The sequence below is a fragment of the Podarcis gaigeae genome, assembly GCF_964106915.1.
Source record: "Podarcis gaigeae genome assembly, chromosome: 1".
Classification (NCBI taxonomy): Eukaryota; Metazoa; Chordata; class Lepidosauria; order Squamata; family Lacertidae; genus Podarcis; species Podarcis gaigeae.
The window spans coordinates 60324321-60350594 of NC_139678.1; the positions used below are offsets into that span (position 1 = coordinate 60324321).

General features: G+C 40.7%; 1 protein-coding gene across 1 annotated transcript in view; it reads left to right on the forward strand.

The window, feature by feature from the left end:
* The window catches only part of SLC6A5 (solute carrier family 6 member 5), an 86513-nt gene that overhangs the window by 32234 nt on the left and 28005 nt on the right, over window positions 1-26274 (forward strand). Inside the window, exons 6-13 of the mRNA XM_083750206.1 lie at window positions 4335-4476; window positions 5912-6044; window positions 8611-8745; window positions 10101-10204; window positions 19719-19843; window positions 21481-21593; window positions 23506-23637; window positions 24254-24353. Coding sequence (XP_083606332.1) covers window positions 4335-4476; window positions 5912-6044; window positions 8611-8745; window positions 10101-10204; window positions 19719-19843; window positions 21481-21593; window positions 23506-23637; window positions 24254-24353 — 984 coding nt within the window. The remainder of the gene's footprint in view (window positions 1-4334; window positions 4477-5911; window positions 6045-8610; window positions 8746-10100; window positions 10205-19718; window positions 19844-21480; window positions 21594-23505; window positions 23638-24253; window positions 24354-26274) is intronic.

A 26274-nucleotide genomic window follows, 5' to 3' on the forward strand; every position in this document is an offset into this window, starting at 1 on the left:
GATAAAAGCTGATTTGGCTGCCTTTTTCATTTTTAGCAATTTGGGCATTTCTAGAAATATTCAGGGAGTTGAAACACACCCACACACTCTGTACCTGAAACCAAGAGTGATCAAGCAGTGCCCAAAGGAAATAAAGGTTGTTTGGTTTTGTGCAGAGCACATCGAGTTTTCTGGAATCTCTTATATTTATTGCAGAGGCAAAAAAAGATCTTATAGGGCAAAGATGTAAAGCTATAGATTTGAGATCTGTTCTAGTGAGATGAGATGCTGCTCAACTTGTTCTGTTTTTCAGATTTGCTCTCCTGTCCTGAACATGCTTACTCAGAAATATATTTTGTCATCCACTGATTTCGATGGGACACATGAGATTGCAGTCTTGTTAACGTTTTGATTTCCCCCGGAGTCTTCATAAATATCTGAAGGCTAGAATGATGTGTGTAAACATTTCCCCCCTTCAAAACAAGCACAGTTGGGCCGTCCTTTCCCCTAGATTACAAATGGATGCTTTTACTTATTAGCAATTGTCCATGTAAATGTAATTTCATGCTAGCACCTTCTGGTTCGGTGTAGTTATTATTTTCTGCCTAGCGTCCAAGGTTTGATGGATAGCACTGCATGCGATTTGTTTGTCCTCTGCTGCAAAATGATTGCGCCCTCTGCTGATCAGGATCGTCTGGTGCAGGGAAACCAACAGCTCTACAAAGCGAAGCTGTTTTTTTAAAAAAAGCTTGCTGCAGTGCAGCAAAAGTGACCTTACGTGTCATCCTCTGATCTCACTCATGCCTCTATACACTTTAAACAAGGCAAAACCAACCCAGCATATACAGGTGAACATGTTCTGTTCTACTGATGTTAGAACTGCCTATTTCTTAAATGCGCTCTCAGAAATATAATATTGTTAAGGCTGCAATCCTGTATCCAAGATTCTCTGTGCAGGTTATCTCTGAATAGACATGCGTAGGATTGCACTATAAGCAGGTTTTATTTTTCAGCAGAGAAGATGTGCGATAATATTTTTGCACAATTAAGTCATCCAAGAGTGTTCTTCTGAATACATTTGGAATATTACTACCCTTATGTAAATACGATTTTGTGTGTGTTCTGTCTTTGCAGCAGCACAGCATAGGAGCATTTGGGAAGCAAAAGGGGGGGCAGCTCAATCTAACATATTTGTAACATATATTTATTTATTTGGAAGGTCACAAAGACTCTTGTAGGAGAAATAACATTTTTTTTTGGGGGGGATGCCGTTTATTTCAGTAGCTTTCATAACTAGCTACGCAATATTGAAAAGGGTATTTAAAAAGCAACAGTTATTCCAAATTTGGGGTATTTCCCACTTTTTTAAAAAAAACAACAACAACCCCAAGCTATTTTCTTATATCTATATTTACTAGTGTGGAATCTTTATTGCAAACCCTGCAATTCAACACAGAGTTAGCAACACACTACAACCATTTTCTATGGGCTTTACAACTAATTCTGTATTGGATTGTGATGGCCTTAGAATTTGTGTATTATTTTCCATAAGCATTTGATTGAAAGGACCAGACAATGAGACACAAGGTACCAGGTACACAAATACAGTACCAACTCCTCAGTAATATTCAACTAAATCTAGAGATGTGCAGAAAATGAGAGAATGGGTGGATAACATACCACTACCCCCTCTGCTGGCCAACGTGGGGCATGATGCTTTCCTTTCCAAAAATGCTGGGGTTGCACGAAGTTGGAAGCTTGCAACAGCACAGTTTAATAGAACATTGATAGAACATTAAAAGATTAACAGAACAAGGGGACATACAAAGGGATCATTTGACAGCAATTAATTCTTTTCCTGTTTTATGCTTCTTGCATCACTAGTAGCCTGCACCGACTTTTAAGAGAGAATTTCAAAAGCAACAATGTGCTTTTGTCAATTAGCAGAAAGGGCATGGCTTCGGATTAAGTGGAGAGAGTTAGGAGACCGCACTCATTTCTGTGGATAATAATTAAATCTGAGCAATTTAAATTCCACTCTCTTAAGACGCTGATTATGTTCTCAAGATCTTTCCTGTCTTTAGGTGCACATGAGGATTGCCCTAATGCACCTAAAATGCACCTTGTAACCAAAAAACTTCTGTTCAGGATGAATATTGCTGCAAGTCATAGCTGATGTATTATTCACAAATCAGTAGCTTTGGATCAAGCCTAATCACAGTCTGGCCTCCACATACAACCAAGGCTTGAGCTGAAACAAATTTCTGAACTCAAAAGTCAATTCTCCTCATTAGAACTTGATTTCAGAGCTGTGAATTTAAGTTCTTCCTGGGAATGTGAGTAGTGTTCTCCATATGGATATTGCTGGGTGTAGTAGTTTTACTGAAAACATTGACAATTTAATATTTAACTCCCATGCTTGAAATACATCTGACAAGGCTTGGCTTGTAGTAAGCCCAATCAATTTCTGTAGAACTGACTTCTCAGTAGACATCTACAATATTATACTGCTCAGACTGAAGACTTTCAGAAGTATGTCCTGAAGTGACATTTCAATAGAAAAATCTAATACAGTGCTACCTCCGGTTACGAACTTAATTCGTTCCAGAGGTCCGTTCATAACTGGAAATTGTTCATAACCCGAGGCGTGCTTTTGCTAATGGCGCCTCCCACTGCTGCTGCACCGCCTGAGTGCGACTTCCGCTCACATCCCGGGGCCAAGTTCGCATCCGGGAGCATCTACTTCCGGGTTAGCGAAGCTCGTAACCCGAAGCATTAGTAAGGAGGACGGTACGTAACACGAGGTTCCACTGTAAAGTTTGAAATGTAACAACTGACTGGCACATTTAAATGCTTAATCCCTCCTCTAAATGTCTGTTGGCTGTAGTCAAAAAACCAAAATTCATTATCTCATTTTACATTCAGAGTACCGCGCCAGTTTTCTATGCCTTATTTTTCTTAGACTGTGTGGTAGCTTTGTATGTGTACAGTCTTCCTGCGTTAGGACACCTCTACCTTAGCTTTCTCTCACATATTATACCTGCTGAAACAAACAACTGTTAAAGTTCATGAGTCCTTAATGCCAGGAAATTGGCCGTTCCTGCCTAAAGATGGCCCAATGGGGAGAACAAATCTACTGTATGAACCTTGCATAAGGATTCAGACATGGGGGTTTCAGTTTTGCTCTGGGTCAACTATGTCGCTGATCCACAAGACAGATCAAGTCAGTACTGATGGGTCAAGATCTTACTGCAGGATATTAGTTTGTTCTTTCTTTCAAACTGTGTTTTGTACACTTCCAGTTTAGTGCTGAAGCAATAGCATGGAAAATGTCCACCTACATTTGCCCATTCCTCACGTTAGACACTGCTTCACAGTAGGATTGCACATAGTTCATACTGGCTTGGCTTTGGAAATATCCCTGGATATATATTTTTAAGTGTTCCTTAATAGAAAACAGCTTATATCCTATCGTTACCTGCCTTGGGCATCTTCATATGGAAAATTGGGGTATACATTTATTAAAATCAAATAATAGCTTTAAAACCAGAATTTCAGTTCAAATGCACAAATCTGCAGCAGTCAAATATAAGTTACAAATTGCCTTCGGATTGACAAGCCTTGCAAGCAACATGTATAAAAGCAATGTTTCACTTAGTGAACTTGTATTTATTTTGCTGTTCATTGTTTTTAAATGTCCAGAGAAACTGAGTAGGAGGAAAACAGATCATTAAATGCACAGTATGAAATAACCACTCAGGGAGCCACAAATGAGTAGCTAATAGTCTACAGATCACAGTAGACTGCAAGCAGAGGTTGCATCGTAGCAATGATCACACAAGCCTGAGTGTGGGCAATACTAGGAAGCCCCATTTACTTGTCTGTAAAACTGAGACTTGCACCCACATTTGGAGCTATGAGCTCATTCTGTGGGTTTGGGGCTTTTGCATGGGCACAACTAATTGCCATAAGTCCTGCCCAACAAAAGGCTAAGATGGACTAGACCAGGCTTCCTCAAACTTGGCCCTCCAGATGTTTTTGGCCTACAACTCCCATGATCCCTAGCTAGCAAGACCAGTGGTCAGGGATGATGGGAACTGTAGTCTCAAAACATCTGGCAGGCCAAGTTTGAGGATATCTGGACTAGACTCATCAATGAAAAGGAAGGCTCAAATGTGATTAATGTTGAAAGGAAGATAGTTTGCCTTTGTTCAATCAGGTAGAGGAACCTAATTAATTTTTAATGCTCGAATGAAATGTACTTCAATGCAAGCTGTTATTTATTAATTGTTTTTCCCCAAGTCTTTAGATGAATTTTAGCTCAGTAATTGCTCTTTTGACTTGTGTTTTTTCAGATTCCTGCATCATTGGTGACCACCCCAAATTACAAATAAAGAACTCTACTTTCTGTATGAGTGCCTATCCAAATTTGACAATGGTAAACTATACCAGCCATGTCAACAAAACTTTTGTCAGTGGCAGTGAAGAGTACTTCAAGTAAGATTTAAAAAAACAAAAACAAAACACACACATGTTTTGGAACAATTTTAAAGTAAATCTCCATTTGAAAGTCACAGGGTAATGCATGAAATTATTAACAGAATGAAAAAAATGTAATTACATTGTCTGTAGGTTCTTTCTCTGCTGTTCATTAGTTGAGTGTTTATGCCAGTCATTTAGATATGTCTTTCATATATTGGGACTTGACTAATGAGTTAATTGCTCCTGCTACAGAGACAGAAGCAATTTGATGGCATTTCAAAACAAGTGCCAGGAAAATAGTACATTGTGTTGGCATTCAGGAGGTAGATGTCCTGAGGTTTGAATGTGATTGCATCTGGGTTCAAGTCCCACCACATAATCTTTCGGTATCTCTTTCCTAAAGCTGCCATCATGTCCTGGTAGATTTGCCTCATAGGATAGTGGTCAGAGTGAAAGCACCACAAAAATTATGGCAGTCTCTCTCTCTCTTTTATCTTTGTAAACTCAATTCTTGTTTTATAAACCCTGTGTTGTCTCAGATTATTTCAAATACTCTCACACCTACAGTTTTAACCACACAGTACCTAAGGAAACGTCAGAGAGACCCTAGGGAACTTTTTGAGGCTATTTGATAAGCGTCAGCCTGTTAAATAATTAATCTCTTATTTGAAGCTGGCACGTACCTCAAACAGGGAAAGGGAGGGCACAAGAGAGGGGTACACCCTGTTGTGACCAGGTCTTCCTTCGTCAGATAGGCTGGGGAGGGCTGGGATGTGGTTATCACAACTACAGTTATAGTTGACAGGTTTTGGGATGTGGCCCTCAGTGATTTATGATCTTGCTCATATGTGACCTGTGGCCCATCTGTGTTAGGAATCCGATATCTGCAGGGTTTTGGTTTTTTGTCAGCTCCCTACTTTAAGAAACTGACTGTACCAAACTATCACTGTCTATTTTCTAAAGCCAGATTAAAAGTTTTCCTATCCAAAGTGTTGAGTGGAAGATTGGCTGGCATCCCATACCAAGATAGGCTGTGCCCAAGTTCCCAGGATGCTGAATGTATGAAACACATTTTATTACACTGTAGTCTGTATAAACAGGTTAGATAGCATCTAATCAAACCCATATTAACAGAACAACCTGGAATTGCTTATTCCTTTTATGTTATGGTTCTCATTGAGGATAATACTGATGCTATTACACTGGGTTTAGCAAAATTTCTCTTGGAGGTAGTAAGTATCAGAAATCAGTATGTATGGCCTAAGGCTCCTCTGTTGGCTAGCGAGGATGCTCTTATGCCTTAATAACTATTGATATTTATACCATTGTTAGACTGTGTAATTTGGGTCTACGGACTGCAATAAAGCTGTGTGTGTGTATTTGACATTACAAAAGTAAACGCTGGAGCGATTGGGCCTGTAATGACTCACATTGGCATTTTGATTCTCAGGTACTTTGTATTGAAGATTTCTGCAGGAATCGAATATCCTGGTGAAATCAGGTGGCCTTTGGCACTCTCTCTCTTTCTGGCTTGGGCAATTGTCTATGCTTCCCTGGCTAAAGGAATAAAGACATCAGGAAAAGTAAGAGAGCATCTTTCTTTAGACTATTCAGAGCCAGAACTCAGTGATATATTGTATGACTGAAGAACTAAGTATTACCAAACTACTGAATAGTTTATTGATAAATGTGAAAGCAGCATAGCACATATCCTCTTGCATGGTAGCTGAAGAAAAGTTTCATTGATAGGAGTATTTGCTCTATTTTTCAAATTTGGGATCCTCATGACATGCTGCCTACATTCCTTGTGCTTTCAGTATTAATATTGGGTTGCATCCTAAAAAGTGAACGGAAAGAGTCCTGTAAAGTATGATTAATTCATTTTATCAAAATATGCATTCCAAAGACAAGGGATGCAGCAGTTGGCTGGATTACCCAACAAAGTGCTTACACTGGGGCAAGGAAATTTAGCTACACAATGGAACTTCCCTTCCTTCTCTTCTCTCTGAATGTCTCCCCAAAGCCCTGTTAAACCCATGTTGGGAGTTCACAACCTCCAGAGCAGATTTGGGGAGGATCTGGGGCACGCAGGGGGAAGAGAAGGAAGTTCTGTTGTGCAAGTGGAAATCCTTGAATATAATACAACAGAAGCATCATTGCCCAGCCTGTATACACTTGCTCAACTATCCCCTCTTCATAGGAGGGTTTTCAGGTTTTTACAATGTTCTGTGAGGCTAAAAATAGCAATGGAATAAAATTAATGAGTTTGTACAGTATGGAAAACAAGACAAAATATATCATATCGCCTTCAAATTTAGTTCTCTTAAACACTATTAGCTTTCTTCAGTTCAAGAAGATAGATGATATCTTTTTTCAACATTGCCCTAAAGGTAATTAAAATATTAGTGTCCGTCCCCCACAAACTTTATAAAGATTAATTCTCTAATAAAATGACGTCTGCGTAAGCATGCAAGAGGCTGAGCAGTTTGATTATAAAACTGCTCTATTTTAAAATGTGAGGGCACATAACAAATGAGTTGGGAACATCATTAAATGAAAAAAGTAAATAGATTTCAAAGATATCCCAACCGTACTGAAAAGAGAGTCCTAGAATGGTAGAACTAGCCTTGTTTAGGGCTCAGCCTCTTTACTCTCAGCCTCAGCTCCCTCTCCCTCTTCTCTTTTTATCTCCCCCACATATTAGTTCTTTTCAAGCTCACTTGACTGCTCCCTCTGCAGGGAAGCTCTGTTCCCAATACACAAGAAGCAAGATTCTGTAGTTAGCTGCTGGGTCATAAAGAAAGGGCTATCTATACACCTCTCCCTCTTGTTTCTCAATCCCCCTTTACTTCAACAGCAGACTTACCATGCTGGGCTCAGAACACCTTGGCCAATCTTTGGTAAGCTCTAGTTCCCTCTGAGGGGACGCAGGTGGCGCTGTGGGTTAAAGCCTCAGTGCCTAGGACTTGCCGATCGAAAGGTCGGCGGTTCGAATCCCTGCGGCGGGGTGCGCTCCCGCTGCTCGGTCCCAGCGCCTGCCAACCTAGCAGTTCGAAAGCACCTCCGGGTGCAAGTAGATAAATAGGGACCGCTTACCAGCGGGAAGGTAAACGGCGTTTCCGTGTGTGGCTCTGGCTCGCCAGAGCAGCGATGTCACGCTGGCCACGTGACCCGGAAGTGTCTCCGGACAGCGCTGGCCCCTGGCCTCTTAAGTGAGATGGGCGCACAACCCCAGAGTCTGTCAAGACTGGCCCGTACGGGCAGGGGTACCTTTACCTTTACCTTAGTTCCCTCTGACTAGAGTCCCTGCTCCAGGCTTAGATCCCTCCCTTTTTTCACAAGCATGCAGGTAATGCCCACCTCACCTGCATGAGTGCTAACCATGATGTAACAGCAGCTAACGTGGATGAAATACTTTAGATCAGAGGGGAAAGAAACATTTTTTCAGCCCAACTGCAACATTCACTTCTGGGCAACCGCAATTTGCTGGAGCAATTAGTGTCATTTTGATCTTTGTAGATTAGGCTAGTTTTCACACATACTCAAACACCCTTTCCTGTCCTCCACTGAGCCAGGCCTTCAAGGACAAAATCTAGCCAGGCAAAACCACTCAAGGTCAGAGAGCGGTGTGGCCTGGAGAAATTTACAAGGGCTGGAGGGAGGGGCCTGGAGGGTTCCTTTTGGCCCCTGGATCTGAGTGAGGCTCCCCTCCCTTGCTTTAGATGGTCCTTTTACCAAAGGGCAGCAACTGGGGAAGCAGAATCAAGCACAACCATCAGTATGTATAGAGAGAGATGGGATCTTAAATAAATGGCTGCTGTGTCTGCTGACAGAGCACCGCATTTTATGAAAAACTACCTTGATTTTCATTGGTTTGAAGGGTCACATATAGTAATAAGATGTATGAATAGGAAAAACATCAGCTACACATAAATACTGTTATTGTTATCCCAGAACCTTGCTATTTTATTAGCTTGTGGTTTTTCATAGATAGCAACATTTTAATAATCCTTTTATCTCTGTAGGTTGCTCACATTCCAATGAGCCTGTGTACTAACTCTGCCTGGGTAATGAATTGTCATGGACAGCAAGCCTACTTATAGGATCCGCCCAAATGAGTAATTCTTTGTCTATGTGTGGTCTCTTTAGGTGGTGTACTTTACTGCTACATTCCCTTATGTAGTGCTCATCATCTTACTCATCAGAGGAGTAACTCTGCCAGGAGCTGGGAATGGAATATTGTACTTCATCACACCTAAGTGGGAGAAACTGATTGATGCTATGGTGGGCTTATTATTCCAGTTATAACACTCTAATAGGGTGAATAATTCATACAGATTTATTATTTGCTGTGTATTAAGAAAGCATACAGAGATATGCTATGCTGTGCTGAATCAATTATGTGCAAGCTGATCTAGCTAAATCTATTGCACCCATTACATTAGGCGTTCTAATAAGGTTACGTTTGTGCGTCCTTCAGTACATTGCTCCATTTGTTTTGGTGGATCACACTTTTTCTGGTTGTGAGGAAGTGAAACATGGCTATCAGCAAGGTGAGCTAGCTCTGCACATCCATAGCCATGCTGCATGTGTTATGTGGAATGAAATAACACACTCCCAGAGAACAGCTCACCTGGTCACTTATCAGATTACAGTGCAAATTGTTCCTTATCTAGTGATGTTTAGAGTACATTTGGGCTGCCTTGTTGGATCAGTCCTAGGCGTATCTGCTCCAGTGTAATGGTCCCAACAGCAATAGGAATTCCATAAATTTGGCTAATCCGTTTTTGTGTATGTGTGTGTCCATCACCACATTTTGCAGTAGTAATTTGTATTACAATATTTCCTACAATCCCATAAATTCTACTGCCTGCTTCTTCTTGTTCCGTGAGCTGTGCCACATTTGTATGGACTCTTTTACAATCAGTTTGAATTGTAGGGAGCAATCCTGTACACAAGAAACTGGTGTAAAGCCAATCCAGTGTGAGTTTAGCTGGTGTCATGTTACACCAGATCCAGACTCCATTCAGCAGCAAAGCTACTGCTGCCTAAGCTGGCCTGTACCTGCAGAGGGAAACAAAGCCTTTAAAACAAAGTTCGAGTTACACCATCCTTTTTGCCAGTTTAACCTACACTAGGTTGCCAGGCATGGGCATAGCTGTGGGGGCGGGCGCAGCTGCCCCCTTCCAAATCAATACAAATCAATGCAAATCTGAGGTTATTTTCTCTCTAATAAAAATCCTGCCTATGCCCAAGTTGCCAGGTCATGTGACTAAACAGAATGGGTTTAGAATTCAGACTAAATAACCCCAGCCCTCTGGTCCCATCCCAACACACTCCTTTGTGGGGGGCTTATGTCAATTTAAGATCCTTCATGGTGGGCTCAGCTGGTTGGAAAATATACTAATGTCTCTCCAGCAGAGTCGAAGATGAGGGAATTAAGCCTCCATAACCCAACTGTGACAGGAACCTCCTGACTCAGCTGCAGATCTATGGATCCTAATCCACTCATCCTGGTGTATCTTGAGATAGGATTGCTCCCATAGTCAACAGCATTATTGATTTTTAAAATAACCTGCTGAAAAAATGTTTGTGGAAGTTGATGCTCATTTTCTTCATGGGACTTTTTTTTTTTTAAGGTGTGGAAAGATGCTGCCACTCAAATATTTTTCTCTTTGTCTGCTGCATGGGGTGGCCTGATTACTTTGTCTTCCTATAACAAATTTCATAACAACCTGTACAGGTAAGTAGAATGATTCAATGAACTCAATGGCTTTATGGCGACATGCGTGGCACTGTTAATTCCAGAAATTTATGGATATAATTTAGATCCTTACAAATTAACTGGGAATTGTTTATGAATTTTAAAACGTAATTAGGATTACCAGTGGTTCCTAATTATTTGACACAGCCAGACCACTGAAAGAAGAAAATTGGGTGATTTGGATATACCCAATCAGTAATAAAACCAGTCTATGCATTCAAAACTGTCACATAGCAGAACTATATCAAATGGTTGGAGAGAATTGCATGCTACCTCATGTGGGGGCAGGTCAAGGAGGGAACTTGCTGTACATAAGAAATTAGAATGCCAGGGAGAGTCCTGCTTCCTGATATGCCACCCTCCATTAGGGAGGGAATTTTGGAAGTTGCAAGGCATTCAATATGTGGTCCCTCTCCCTTCAGTACAGTTCAGGAAGGCCAGCAACACACAATACTTCTGGATCTTGCAGGACCCAGAAGTTCTGTTGTTTGGCTAAATTGTGCCTGATTCTGTGGCCATGAAAGCTATGACATTGTTTGTAAAGCACAATTTCTTTCAAGAATGGAAACACTCCATCACCTGTGATGCAGGTCCTCAAAACCCACTGGGCTCCTTCTGAGGTGGGTGTGCCCTACTTTCTATTGAAAGCTTGCCCTAATTAAAAATAGGCCAGGTTGAAAAGCATCCTCGGGAATTGCCAGGAAGAACCTGGGCTGGCAGCATGAAATACAACACAAGCATAATCTCTACCGGAGAAAGCCTGGAGATTTAGAAATAGGTCAGAATCCAGCTGTGCTCTGAGCACTCTGCATTAGAAAGGGTAATCTGCAGTTTCCAAAAGGGCAATGGCTGTATCACCTCTGCTGCTGTTATATCACTGAGCACAGTGATTATTCCTGAAATTGTATTAGCACATAGTTAAGATTAAGAAAAGCTCTCTAAATTCAAACTAAAGATCTGAGAATGATGTGCGTGATGGAAAGAGGATAAATATACCAGTTGTGGGGAGGGAGGGGGGGTTGTGACTCGGCAGAGTCAAAGGGAATGTATGGTGCTATTACAATTTGTTGGAAAAGAATATGTAAGTAAAACAATAAAAATTCACTTGAAAAAAAAATTCAAACTAAAGATGGAAGCTTTGATTAAAGGTAATGGGTAGCTTCCTACAGAGCTGAGAAGTTTGCTCTCTTATAAATACAGGCCCATTCCATATTTGGTTTTGATTGATTGCTTCATTTATTCAACACATTCCTACTCCAAGTGTTCCACTATTGGTAAAAAGGTAAAGGTACCCCTGCCCATACGGGCCAGTCTTGCCAGACTCTGGGGTTGTGCGCCCATCTCACTCAAGAGGCCAGGGGCCAGCGCTGTCTGAAGACACTTCCGGGTCACGTGGCCAGCGTGACATTGCTGCTCTGGTGAGCCAGAGCTGCACACGGAAACGCCGTTTACCTTCCCGCTAGAAAGCGGTCCCTATTTATCTACTTGCACCCGAGGGTGCTTTCGAACTGCTAGGTTGGCAGGCGCTGGGACCGAACGACGGGAGCTCACCCCGCCACGGGGATTCGAACCGCCGACCTTTCGATCGGCAAGCCTTAGGCGCTGAGGCTTTTACCCACAGCGCCACCCGCGTCCCTTTCCACTAATGGAAGCAGCTTCAAAATGCAAGTGGAAGGAACAGTAGAAACCAGCAACCCCAACAATAGCTCATAAAGATGTAGCATGTGCCCAAGAGGGAGATTTGGAGGCACAGCTGAACATTTGGTTGCTTGGGTTGCATTTTCTCTGAACAACAGGCAGCAGGAGTCAGGAAAGTGTGACATTAGGAAGGTGACAAAAACGTAATGCTGGGAATGTTGCAGTCAAATGTCAGTGCTGCTGATAGAACTGAAAGGCTTCAGAAAATATGTGAGCAAATAAGATAGGCAACAGGTCTCCAGAATGCATAGAATAACTGGTACTAGATTCCAGGGCAGAAAAATGTGTCTAAAGCGAATTTAAAACACTTTAACAGCTACTGTGCTGTGTTTGGCTATAGAAATGCGCTCAAGAATGAAGGAATGTTGGGACTCGTAGTTCAAGAAAGCTTGTCACAGAGGCTGCATTCACATGGCAGTGCATTCTGTTTTCCCAGCGTTTCATTTCCCATTTCCCTGACCTCATCAAGAAAAGAAGGGAGGCAGTTTTTGCAGATTCTCTAAGCCCCCTGTGCCACCTCTCAAGTTGCTCTGGAGGGTCTGGATCAGGGCAGAGAAAGCACAAGGATGTAGGGGAGAGTGGCTTATTATCCAAGTGACCAATTGGGCCTGAATGCCTATATTCTGCACATTATGTGCTTCCAAATAATTCATAAGGGAGGCACAATTCTTGGTGCTATGCTGCTTTAACCATCAAAATGGTTAAAGAATTAATATACAGTACATGCATGTTCAAGCAGAACTGACAGACCCTTTTGTGTGCTTTTTTAGCCTAGGGGCCAGCCTGCACCATCTGATTTTCTTGCACTCTTCTTTAACACATGCCCTAGTTCTGTCATCTTTTGCAGAGGATTTTAAAGAGAAGAGTAGTGATCTCTCTGCAAAAGCTTATGATTTCCCTTCCTAACCAGCTACCTCTCTCTCCTTCCTTGAAGCATTTACTTTTAAAGTGACATTTACTTTTGTGTATGTAGATTCCAGTTTCATAGCTGTTAGAAGGAATCACTATAATTAGTCTGGTCTTTCAGAATCAGTTTTATGACAACCTGGATTTTATGGAATGACTGTCTCCCTATCATTTGATAACATGATTTCTTTTTGGGTCTCACTGTCAGTCAGCATTTTTCTGTCAAGGGAATTGTAAATTATGTTTTCTTTGACGTTATTCCCTATACCCAAAAGAAGTCTCAGACATCAAATTAATCTTCACAAGTAAGATACTTTAAATACCCATCATCTTTAAATGAAATAGAAAAATAACACAGCCGTAGCAAAGGCAGCATAACAATATAAAAAACAATTTTGACCAGCAGCCAACGCAGCAATTTAAAACCCACCCACTCCAAAATGCTATGATTTTCTTGAAAACTGCAATGGCTGTATGAGCTTCCCTGGGGAGTAAGTAATTAATGCTGTACTTAAGAGTTCTTGAAGTCTCATTAGATTTGCTTTCTAATGACTGTTAGAACCATTTTCTTTTCTGTTTTTTGGGGAGTCATGATCAATGGTATCTTGGCTGCCGCTTGCATGTTGATGAAATAATCACTGAGAGTTTTATTGCCAGCAAAATCTAAATCTTTGAGCCTTCTAAATTTGAGGCTCTGCTATTTCCACTCATGATACAGCCGTGCATTCCTATGCATATCAACACCAGAGAAAACCTGATTGAGTTCATTTACTTATCAGTAAGTGAATTTAGGATTACAGCCCCCAAATGACATTTTAGCATCTCTTGTGCCTGTTTTTGCCACTGCTCTCAATGCAAGACTAGCATGCAGACAATGATATATTCCAGGCTGAAGGATTCATTGTAGGTTAATTTAAGCATCAACTAGTTTAAGTCTCACTGGTGTGAAGCTCCAGAGTACATATATGGGGGGTATCCTATTTCATTTTATAACAAGCCTGTGGGGGAGGTTGGGCAGAGAGACAGTGACTCGTCTGAGGCATCTCAAGTCTCCCTAATCTAAGCAGACCAATTTATCTATACTGAATGCTCTCATTTCTATATATAAAAAAATACCAAACCCATATTGAAGAGAATCTGAGTGAAGAGTATCAGCCATGCACACAGTCCACAATATGACTGGGACATATTGTGTAGGGAAACCATAGTGCATTATGTCTTGGGTCCACCCTGTCTCTATTTTGATCCTGAGCCTATGTTTTATTTAACTAGACATTTGCACACACTTCTTGCTTTTTACACTTACTAGAACCCTTGCCAGATAAATCCTTCTGATGTCTAAGGATGGAACTTGATGTCATAGCAGGTGACCTGTGTGTAAGAGCCAGGTTGTGCAGCATGTGTGGGTGCGAGAAGAGAGCCAAGCTATTCCTCTGCCTTTGTTTCCCCATAAAATTGCTCTGCTGCAGACATCCCCCCTGAACATGGGGTTCCCAGACAAGAAGTAACCCCTGCCAGGGAGAAGCCATCTCAAGAGGGAAAGCATGGCTGTTGGGAAGGCTCATGCTACATTATAAACAGTCTCCACTTACCTGCTTTCATATGAATTGGCAGTCATCACTTTCAATCTACCTACCAGTATCATGATGCTGAAGACCTATAGCTGGTAGTAGGAATCTGTGGCTGTCCTTGTGACTCTCATCACCCCCAATCAGTATGGTCAGCAGTCAGGGATTTTGGGAGTTATAGTTCAACAACATATAAAGGGACACAGACTCCCCAATCCTGACCTAGAGCTGAACGTGAAACATTTTTTCTCTTCTCCCCCTTCTGGAAAGTCACTGGCAGTCCTTCCAAGTGTTCCTATTTTCCAGGGATGTCCCTGATTTAGAGAAGCTATCCTAGTTTCTGATTTGATCCCAGAATGTCCCACCTTTTCCCAGGATGTCCCTATTTTCAATGGGGAAATGTTAGAGGGTATGGAGTTATCCGACCCCTCAGCCATCTGGAGGCAATCCTGTATAGGGTAGGTTTTTAAAAAATGTTTTAGTATGTTTTTATATATGGTGGAAGCTGCATATACCCAGTAAGATGTGTGGGGTATAAATAGTAAAATTCTCATCATGGAATGGGACATCCCTATTTCATCAGAGAAATGTTGGAGGGTGTGCACTGGTGCCTAGAATTAGGTAAATGTATTACAATTATCCATTGATTTTGGAAGGCCCAGAGCATTAGCAGTATCAGAAACAGAAATGTGTTGCTGTATACTAGAAGAGACCTAAAGGACACTAACGAAATCATCTTTATGTGCCATGTTTTAGGCCCAGTGAATGCATTGCTAGTGTTGTGTATGAACTTGACAATGATTGATAAACTATGGACTGCAACCTTTTTGGGCCCATAGGCACTTTTGGAATATTGAGAATGTATTTGACATGATAAAAATGGCTGCCACAAAGGTACGCCCACTCACAAAATAGCTGCTGTGGTGGGTGTGAGAAGTCAGAAAACACCCATTCCACAGATGTCAAACTAATGAACTTGAGATCAAGTAACGTGCCCATGAAAATGAGTACAGATGCATAGTCTGAGCCCCCAAATACAGAATTGTCCACTTTCACCCACAGTTTTCTACTCTCTAACACACTTTTTACACAAGGCAAACCACCAATTTCAGAGAAGTCAAGATTTCTCTCTCTCTCTCTCTCTCTCTCTCTCTCTCTCTCACTTTACCCTTACCCCATATGTTTTTCTTCATGTGTCCTGATCACCTATATGCACATGGACACCTCCCCCCTCCAACCCCTGGTGCTCTGTTTTTTTTTAGTCTTCTCTCAGCACCTATGATTCCTTTTTGCACTCAGCTATAGGAAAACTCCCACCTTCTTGCTGTCTCTTTTCCTTAGAGTCAAAAAGCCCCCCTGCAGGTAGCATCCTATTAGAACCATTCTCCCTCTTCTAATTGGATGCTACCTGCAGAGAAAGGGAGAGTCAACAGTTGTAATTGAATGCCACCAGCAGCGAGCTATTTTCTCTCCTTTTTTCCAAGTGTGCTAACTAATCAAAATGGTAGCAGGGCCTCCATAGACAACATGGGAGAGAGTGAAGAGAAACTTGGACTGTGTGGCCATTATAATTTATAATTGGTCCAGCGGGGGGGGGGGGAGGCTAAAGAGCTTGATGGGCAACCTGGTAAGTCTCTGCGGATGCAATTGTGTCCAAAGGTGCCACATTAAGGCCCCCAGAAATAGAGACATTAGTGGAAAAGAAAGCCTCCAACCCCCATTATCCCTGTTTGTGAAGTAAACATCTTGAAGTAAAAGGAGAAGGAGAGCTGTAGAGTAGCTTTTATGTCACAATTTACCTCAGTACAGCTAAATTTTATTTTAAACATTTCCCCCTTCAGTGCATTTCAGTGCAGAGTGAAAAATTATCTTGGATTTGTAACAATCTGCTACAGCACATACCCCAGCTTAAAATTCTGTGAGAGTGATAAGCTTTCTTAGTGAGCCGTATTTCCGTCTGATGCTGATCCAGAGCCAGGGGGGGGGAAAGTTTCCTTTAGAACAAAGTTAGAACACAGCAATCTGTTTCTATAGTTAGCATTATCAAGTCTCAGCAAGAAGGAAAAAATGATTACTTAAGGGAAGTCTTCCTTAGAGGTCTGCAGGAACTGCAGGGTGCTTTTTATGGCAGGTTTCTAGATTTCTTTTCATCATCTGATAAACAAATGACATTGAAACTGAAAACTATTTGATATTATTTTGGAAGAAATCACTCCATTTATATTTTTGAGCTATGAATTTATTGAAGTATGCATATATCTGCCTGAAAACGAGCTTTCCCATGTCCAAAGCTTACAAGTGCCTGTAGCACCTTTCATCTCCGGTTGCTGCAGGCATCCATGGAGCAATTCCTCCAGCCCTCTCTGTATCAACACTGATGAGGCTATTGAACACATGGCAGCAATATAAATTGGCCCCAAGTTCCCTGGAAATATTCATTGCAATAGTGAAAGGGAAGGGAAGAAATCTACTACCCTAAATTTTGTAAGGGGCACTAGAACATTGACTTTGCTCATTAGTCAGTATAAGTAAATGTTTTTCTAAGTGTCAATCTCTCATAAACAGCAAGCGTTAGCCTTAAAAGAAGGGCCAAGGACTTAAAAGTGAAGTGTAGATGGGTTCTCAGGATGCAAGACACAGTGATAGCAGCAATAACCTTTATTGGACTAACAGAACTAAACAAACAGGGGCAAAGAAACTGCTTATATACATTTCTGAAGGCCTGGGCCACTCCCAACGTGATTGGCTGTCTAAACTTCCAAGCTGCGAGTCATAACTCAGAGTTTAAGGGCCAATGGCAGAGGCCCAAATCCTGAAGTGTTCTGTGATTGGATATCATGTATCAAATCAGAACACAGGGGCTCAGAATCCTTAGTTCAGACTCAAGCTCAGGCAACACAGACCACTGGGTACATAACAGTATAACTTTGGTTGCTTAGTGGTTATTCCAGGATAGCTCACTGTCTTGTTCTAATGTAAAATTCTTTCCAGATATATTTTCCCCAGTGCTTTTTTTCTGGGGGGGACGCAGGGGTACGCATACCCCTAAATATTTTGTGAATCTAAGTTTAGCCTCATTGAGGGGCAGTATTTCAATATAAGTAGGAAAATGAGAGTATCCCTAAACATTATTTTTTTTTTAGAAAAAAGTACTGATTTTCCTCATTCCTAAAACAGTGTGCAAACTGTATAAACATGCCATATTTCTTGCAACTTTTATTACCTTGTTTGTCTTTCACTCTTCCTGCTCAGAGGAACACTTTGTTTTTCAATCTAGCTTATGAAACAGACAGTGACTTCATCAAAACTGTCAGGGAGGTTGATAGCTATTCAACTACGCCTTCAAACCTGGGCCTCAAACATTCAAAAATAGTTATTACACTACACTGTTCCACCCACATATAAGCCACACATTTAAGCATATGTGCCCAAATGCTGAAATATGATCTTGGTCTGATATGATAATAATACAGGGTGATTCATAATGAAGTATACAGTTTCAACGCACTATAAAGAAGAAGATGAAGAATGTAATATATCTTATGTTACCTGTAACAGAATTGTAGGGGAATGTTTAAAGTTTTTTTCAGAAACAGTCACAGATGTTCTATGTGTGCACCCTTTGTCACACAACACACATCGAACTGGTAATCCATTTCTGCTCAAATGCGAGTTAAGATATCTGAATTAAGTGCAGTGGTAGTGGCTGTGATACGCTGTTTCAGCTCCGCTAAATCAAACAGGAAGGGGAGGGGTGAATACCTTGTCCTTTACGTACCCCCACAGATAAAGTTTCAAATTTTTCATGCCAATTGTAGGTACATTTTCTGCTTGGAGAAAATGTCGTCACTCAACAGTTACAGATTCCGTTTTGCTCAATTCAAGAACACAAAACACCTTCTCTACTGCAGACGCAGTCATTTTGCCTGGCTAGTCACATGACACGCTTGCTATTGCCTACGTCATTTCCCTCAGTAGCAGAACACAAACTTTATGAGTACATCTACCTCACGGTTTGCAATTGTGGTCCGTGTCGTCGCCTGTTACTGTCTTACATCATCTGGAAACTGTATACTTCATTATGAATCACCCTGTATTATCTCTCCTTCAAAAAGATGACATGAAGTTTGCCATCCTAAGAATATGTATGTGTGAGAGGAAGAGCAACTCAATTTGTTCAACCAATAGGTATTTTAGAGTGTGGTGGGATCACAGTTATCATTTCCCATAGTTTTTGAAATATCATATTTTTGTGGTGGAATCAGTTAATTATTGCCGCTAACCACTTTGTAAGTTTTTATTTTCATAGTAGAATGTCTTTTTATCAGTAGTAAGCTTTTGGATGTTGTTGTTTCACTTAAAATACAGTTCTGCGAGTTTTTTCGTCTAGCGAATTTTTTGTCTTGCGAAGCACGAAATCCCATAGGAATGCATTGGAAATCAATTAATGCGTTCCTATGGTCAAAAAAAGTCCAAACAAAGCCAAATTTGGTACAACAAGAGTTTATTAAGTGCTCTTTAAAGTCACACATACTGTAAAGAGCATTTCAAAATTCAAACCCACAAAAATTTTCAAAAAAACAACCACATGGCCCAATGGTCACAGAAAATCAAAAAAATTCAAAGAAATCCCCCACAAGCTCCCAGATTGCTGCAGAAACCCCACCAACTGTTCCCCCAGCCACCCAGCACACAGAAATTCAAACTCAGAAAATTTTAAAAAAACAACCACATGGCCCAATGGTCACAAAAAATCAAAAAAATTCAAAAAAACCCACAAGTTCCCAGATTCTCTTAAACCCCCCCCAACACCAAGTCCTTGAATCCCAAACACCGCAACCCAAAATCCAAAACCCCCCCAAAAAAGTTTTAAAAGTTTAACTTACCAAATGGATGCAAAAGAAGTTCTGGAAAAGTTTTGGAAAAGCTTCAAAAATGAGCAAAGTCTGAGAAAAGGCTACCAAACCGCGTGCTAACAGTTGCTCCTCAAAGTCAAGTCGCAACTGCAGCTGTTCAAGCAAAGCACCCTTGGTTTTAACGGTTTTAAGACAAAGGAAACAAAGTCGCAAGACGTTTTCGTCTTGCGAGGCACACCCATAGGGAAATTCGTCTTGCGAAGCGACGCAAAAACCGAAAAACCCTTTCGTCTAGCGAGTTTTTCGTCTTGCGAGGCATTCGTCTTGCACGGCACCACTGTATGTATTATTATTTTTTGTATTGTGTCTACTAAGAGTTGGTGTTCCACAAAGGATAAATTATTATCTATGTATCCACTGTCACTTCTACTGTGCATATTTTCTTTCATCTTTTTCTTTCTTCAGGGACACCTTGATAGTAACTTGTACCAACAGTGCCACAAGTATATTTGCAGGCTTTGTCATCTTCTCCGTTATTGGTTTCATGGCAAATGAGCTCAAAGTAGACATTGAAGATGTTGCTGACCAAGGTATGAGAGTTTGTTTCAATTTATGAATGGTATAGCATGGTGTAATGGTGCCCCCCCCCCCCGGTTTGCAAGTCAGCCTGCAAGTGTACATTATTCAGAATACTGGGGTGGGGGCACTACCACAGGCTCCCAGTCTTGATTGGGTTTGCTGTGCCCCCATTTGTATATTGGGGAAAATAACTCCTATTGGAGTAACTAGGAGATTTTTCTGCAATGCAAATCCCCAGTCTGGATCAAGACCCTGACCTAGGAGGTAGGACGGTTTTAATAATTTGCTCCCCTCTGTGATCCCATTCTGGACTGGGCATACAATTTGCATGAGTGAAAAAAGCTCTCAACATGAGGTTATTTTCAGATGTAAACTGCAGGTGTGGGCCAAGGAGAACGTGTCCTGAAGGGCCATATGGAAATTCTCCAAGGGCCACATCTAGCCCACAGGCCAGAGGTTTCCTATCTAGCCACAGAGGTTCTGAATTGGGCTCTGGGGCCAGTGATGAGCTAGATGAGGGTAAGGAAACTAAACTTAAATCCAGATGAGGTGCTATTAGTCAAAGGCTTACCTGTCCAGGGACAGAGTATCAGCTTGTTAAGGATGGGGTTACACTCCCCTTAAAACAGGACTGGGGAACTTGTAGCCCTCCAGATGCTGTGTTGGCACTCCTACCACCCTGATTGTTGGCCATGCTGGCTGAGACTGATGGAATCCAGGGCCCAACAAGACTGGAGAGCCTTGTATTTACTTAAACAATTTGTATACTATACTTCTTAATCACAGTTGTCTCTAAGTAGTGTAGAAAAGACCCAATACAATAATACTAAAAATGAGTTAAAGTTATAAAATCCTTTATAACTTTAATTGAATCCTAATTAAAGTCTGCTGGAATAAAAAGGATTCAGTAAGTACAGGGAGGGGACCTGTCTGACCTCATCTGGAAGCAAGTTCTACTTCTGAAACTCAGCAGTTGTTCTCATGTGTGCCCAACTCTTAGTGGCTATAACTCTTGCCTGACATTAATTTAGGGGGTCCAAATCAAGGGGGATCTGAAATTTCATTTTCTGCAATTAAATTTTCCCAGAGGGCATGATGAATTTTAGAAACTCATTATTTTGATTCCTTAATTTACTTTCCACATGTAAGAAGCTAGTGCAAACAGACGCCTTATCTATAGTAGTCAAGAAGAAATCTTTAATCAAGAGATGAAAGAGCATGCTTATGAATATATAAGGTCCCCTAAGCCTTCTTGCCCAGAAAAGCTGGCAGTTAGCAGCAGGTTTTAAAAAGAGTTGCTTGCATCACATCACAGAAATAAAAATAATCTTCAACCAACAATTCTTTTAATGCTTGTCATAGTTCCCAAACATTTTGTGAAGTACCTATTTAAATTAACCCTCTTGCTGCTGAATTATACCAGCCCTACTGCATTACAATGTAGTGCAAAAAATAACTGATGGGGAAGGGGAATCTGTCTACTGTAAATAAAACACAAAGTGGCAATGAAGAAGGCTTTTCACTGAAAAAGGAATTGTGTTTGTGCCGCAATTAAAACCAGTAGGATTAATGAGGGACAGTGGATGTATTTCATAATAATTTTTATTATTATCAATCAACAGATAAATATTAGTTTCTTGTGTTCTAGGTCCTGGAATTGCCTTTGTAGTATATCCTGAAGCTTTAACCAGGCTTCCTCTTTCACCTTTCTGGGCTATAATTTTCTTCTTGATGCTTCTAACACTTGGCTTGGACACCATGGTAAACTTGCCTTCTTTCACCTACCTTGCTATTGACTGTTACAGGACCAAATAGTACATCTTTGATTAATTTTTAACGTAACTGGTTACAAGCAGGAGCCTAGCACATACCCAAGGTTTTCAGGCAAAATAAACATACAGGCAGTACACTTGTATGCATGTCTGCTCAGAAATAAATCCAACTGAGTTCAGAGGGACTTAGTCCCAGGTAAGTGTGTGTAGTATTAGAGCCAAAACTGATTTTGAGGTTAAACCCCAGTACTAGAATTGACCTCAATGAAATATGTCACAGCAGGAGCCATACAGAAGTTAATTACCACATTCAAGTTGCCTTTGGGATCGAAGAAGAAACAGAAAGCTGTTAATCAGGCAGACCTGTAGAGAGAGTGACCCACATACTGCAACCAAACTTGAGCAAAAGTTGAGGTTTTCACTTCATGGAAGCGGCTAGACAGCGGTTCCCAAACCCCCTTCATTCCATGGACCACCTGAAAATTGTTGAGGGTTTTAATTATTCCCCCCCCCCCTGTTGTATTGGTTTTACCCATCCTTACTTGCTACATGCTGTATTGGTTTTACCCATCCTTACTTGGTGTCTCTCAATGATACCACTCATATTGAGAGTATCTAGGCTGCTGAGGAGGAAAGAAGACTTCTGTTTCAAGGGAGGGGGAGAGAGGTGTCATGCAGCTGATTCCATGCATACTTACTCAGAAGTAAGCCTCACCAATATTAATGATAAAAATGCATAGGACTGCAGCCTTAGAAGGTTGGTCTCATGCACCTCTGGTCAAAAGTGTTCTCTGTGGTGCTTACTTAAAAGTAAGGATCGTGGTTTACAGCCTAGAAAACTTAATTAGTATTACTCCTCCTTACTGGTGTCTCTCAACAATACCAGTCATATTGAGAAGGTCTAGGCTGTTGAGCAGGAAAGAACATCTGCTTCAAAGAGGGGGAATAAGAGGGGTGTACAAAATGGAAGGAGAAGGGAAGGAAACATGGTGTTTGGAAACTTGTGGGCTAGAGGGCAGTTGGCTCAAACTTGGCTGTGTCAGGCAAAGCAGGGGCAGGTAAGCCTATTGGCATGAAGTAAACTATTGTCCTAGCAGGAGGCTGATGTTTCCAAGTATGCAGAGCCACCAGGGGTCAAGGAGAACCAATTTTGTAGAGTTGTGGGTTGGTGATGAGGCTGGAGGAAGTGATGATGTTTGGAAACAAGACTGCTTGGGGTGTATTTGGAAAGGCAGGGTAGGTCTTGGAAGTAGGCACCTTTTTCAGCATACTTCAAGAGGTCTGGTGTCTCTGTTGGAAATCAATTCAATCATCAAGTATTGCCATTTTAAGGCATATGTGGAATGTGTGTTGCTTCACTGTTTTGCATCTCCGTTGCCACAAATGTATGAGTAAAATTGCTCCAGTGGATCATTTGAACTGATCAACCCTTCACTCAGAGCTATCTGAGTAGTTTTGTATGTTTTAAAGATTATTTAGATTGTGCAGGCCAGCATAGAACCATAGAACTGTAGAGTTGGAAGGGACACCACCGGTCATCTAGTCTAACCCCCTGCAATGCAGGAATCCTGTCCACAGCTCTCCCTGATTAGGCTCGAACCACCAACCTTCTGGTTAACAGCCAGACACGTTGTCTCATTTGCACCTTCTTATTCATGCTTGCTATTTCACCCACAGTTAATGCAGATTATTGTGTGCAATCTTACAGGAATAGCTTGGTGTAGGGATCTACATTTTGCTGAGTAGAAGAGTCAACTAGATGATCTTCAAAGAGCTTACATACCAGTTTCTGTTTGATAGAGTGGTTTTAGCAGCAATATTACATATGCCATGTTAAACAAAATGTGTTTTTGTGTGTATGATTACTATTGTCTTATTTGTTCTTTTTTGATATTCCTTAGTTTGCCACTATTGAGACGATAGTGACATCAGTTTCAGATGAGTTTCCAAAGTACTTACGTACTCACAAGCCTCTGTTTACTCTTGGATGCTGTGTTTCCTTTTTCATCATGGGCTTTCCTATGATCACTCAGGTAAAAGTGTTGCCATAATATGTACACATTTTATCCCATGTTTTCTCCTACTGCAGCAAGGTCTGTTCCTACAATTGGTAGGAAGAAGTCCATGGGATTATTAGGTTTTCAAACAAAATGCATGGATCAAAGTGAAATTTTATGTGTGACATGTGATAGTGTGGGATTTAACAAGATTACAAAATACGATTTGGCATAAAGGTAATATCTGCATTCTTGCAGTATCTTATTATCATGAATATTACCTTTTATACCACAGGCCACCTAATTTTTAAAAATTTCATCTTAATTGAGAACAGATCTGTTCTGTGATGCAATGCATTCCAGTATGTATCAGGTGGGAAGAAGGAATTGGACCATGCATCTGCCAATGTATGAGACAGAATGCATAAAATGGTTTTGCATGTGGGCTCGGATTCCATATGGAACTGAAATAGAATGGAATTTCTTAGTTCATGGAATTCAGAGAGTGTTTCCAGAGTGGGTGGGCTACATGATGGCAACAGCAGTAATCTAAACATTTTCCTGTCTGAAAATATTTAGTCAGTTGAGTTGCCATGCATTATCTCCTAATATCTTTTGGCATTTCTGTTAGTAATTACCTGTTTACTTTTAGGGTGGAATGTACATGTTGCAGCTTGTGGACACCTATGCAGCATCCTACTCTCTTGTTATAATAGCCATTTTTGAACTTGTTGGCATTTCATACATTTATGGTAAGAAAACAATGTGCTATATATCTAGATCACACAGTGATAAGTACATGTGAAAATGTGTTGAGTTGCACACAACTAGTCCCACTTTTAGAAACAAAAGACTTTTATCATTTAATGGTTTGAAAATCAAATATTTTCTCTGGAATTTCACTCAGAGTAAGAAAACTTTAATCTTTTTTATATTGCTACAGCTGGACTGCTTAGATAAGCAAGTCATTTGTTACAGATAGCACTTTGTTAAAATTGAAGTGGATGTTCAGTTAATAGCAATATAGGCTATATAAAAGTAACGGTGAAGCATACCAGCCAGATCAATTTGTGTGGTACACAAATAAGAATATAGGTTCACAGTAGCCAAGGTTCAGGTTCTAATAATGGCTTAATAACGATGGTACACTCATGCACTTTTAGTTTGTATAAATAGAATTAGTAAGTCATATAATGTTTGTAAGCAATACAAATGCAAAGTGTGTTTGCATGGAAAGGCACAAGTAATATAAAGAATTTGTTCTTAGTTAGATAGCACCCACTGCTTTTGTCTGAAAGCCTGCTTTAAGCAATTTGTATAACTTAATTAGGGCAAGGACCTGTAATAATAGCTTATCAGTAGCACACACCTTCTCCCCACCAGTTATCTTGCAATACACTGTGAATTGCAAGAAAATAATATGTCTTGGATGTATGGAAATTTCTGCCTCCAGTTTTCAGAGCGTGGCATGAAGTATGATTTTTTAACAGTATAATATCCAGGTTTATGTTGTCAGAAATCGCTGAAGAATCCAAGTTCTGAAGGCTGCAATCTTCAAATCAACTACCTTAGGAATCATTCCACCATAGGCACTAAGAATGCTATTCATATATAATCTGGGAATTGCAGTCCCTTCATGTGTCTGAGTCTTGCTTGCACATCTCCAGTCCCTTATGATTGTACATGTGAAATATGACATGACCAGTTCACCTATATCTGAGATTAGCATTTTCATAGTTGATGGCTGTGTAGGCATGACGTTGCCTACCATATTTAATGTTAGAAGTTAAGCACTTTTGTTAGCCCTGCTCTTCCTTTTCTGAAAATGTACATGTTTTATCTCACATTGTTGAAAGATTAGAGAATACACGAAATAAGTTATTTTATATTTTCATTCATGAACCTTGCAAGGATGCTAAGAATACAGCACTCCGCTGTCACCCCAGTCTGTTCAAGGGTATCTGGTTTCTTCTACAATATATACTGATATTGCAGTTAAGACATTCCTTTGTGCAATTAAGTAATATTTTGTGACAGATCTTGTAGGGAAACTAGAGTTTCTGAGTGTGTGATATGTTTGGTAGATTGTAGGCACAGATTGTCTGATTAACTGGGGGGGGGGGAATCTGTCAGTCAGTTGAGCTTATTCGTTTTAATTTTCACCTCCTCAAAGTCATTCTTAGAAATACACCAGTTCCTGAAATTTTAAGAAAATAGGAAAAATAAAAGCTCACGACTTTAGAAGTGGAGTGTGAAAAGTGTTGACGTGAATATAAAGGATATTTACTATCATCTTGGCATGGTGGGGTTTAAACAAAAGTCAACTATCTTGATAAGCTGATCAGAGATTTGGTAGTTGAGGTTTTGGTAGGTGAACCAGCAAATCCATTAAAAAGTAGCACAAATCTCTGCACAGAACTAAGTGGTAACCAAGAGCCTTACAGGTAAGGAAGTGGCTGCTTTTGAATAATTCTTTTTCATCTTCTTTCACATTATGCCACCAGATGTCCCCAAGACCATCCGTGCTGCCTGTGATTCCTTTCTCACTGACTCATTGTCTATATCAGAGAGGATCTCATGCTCAGTTCCCATAAACTCTAGGCTAACGACAACTGCTTTATTCAGCATGAGAAATAAGCAGGATGGCCAGAGGAGAAATAACCTATGAATTGT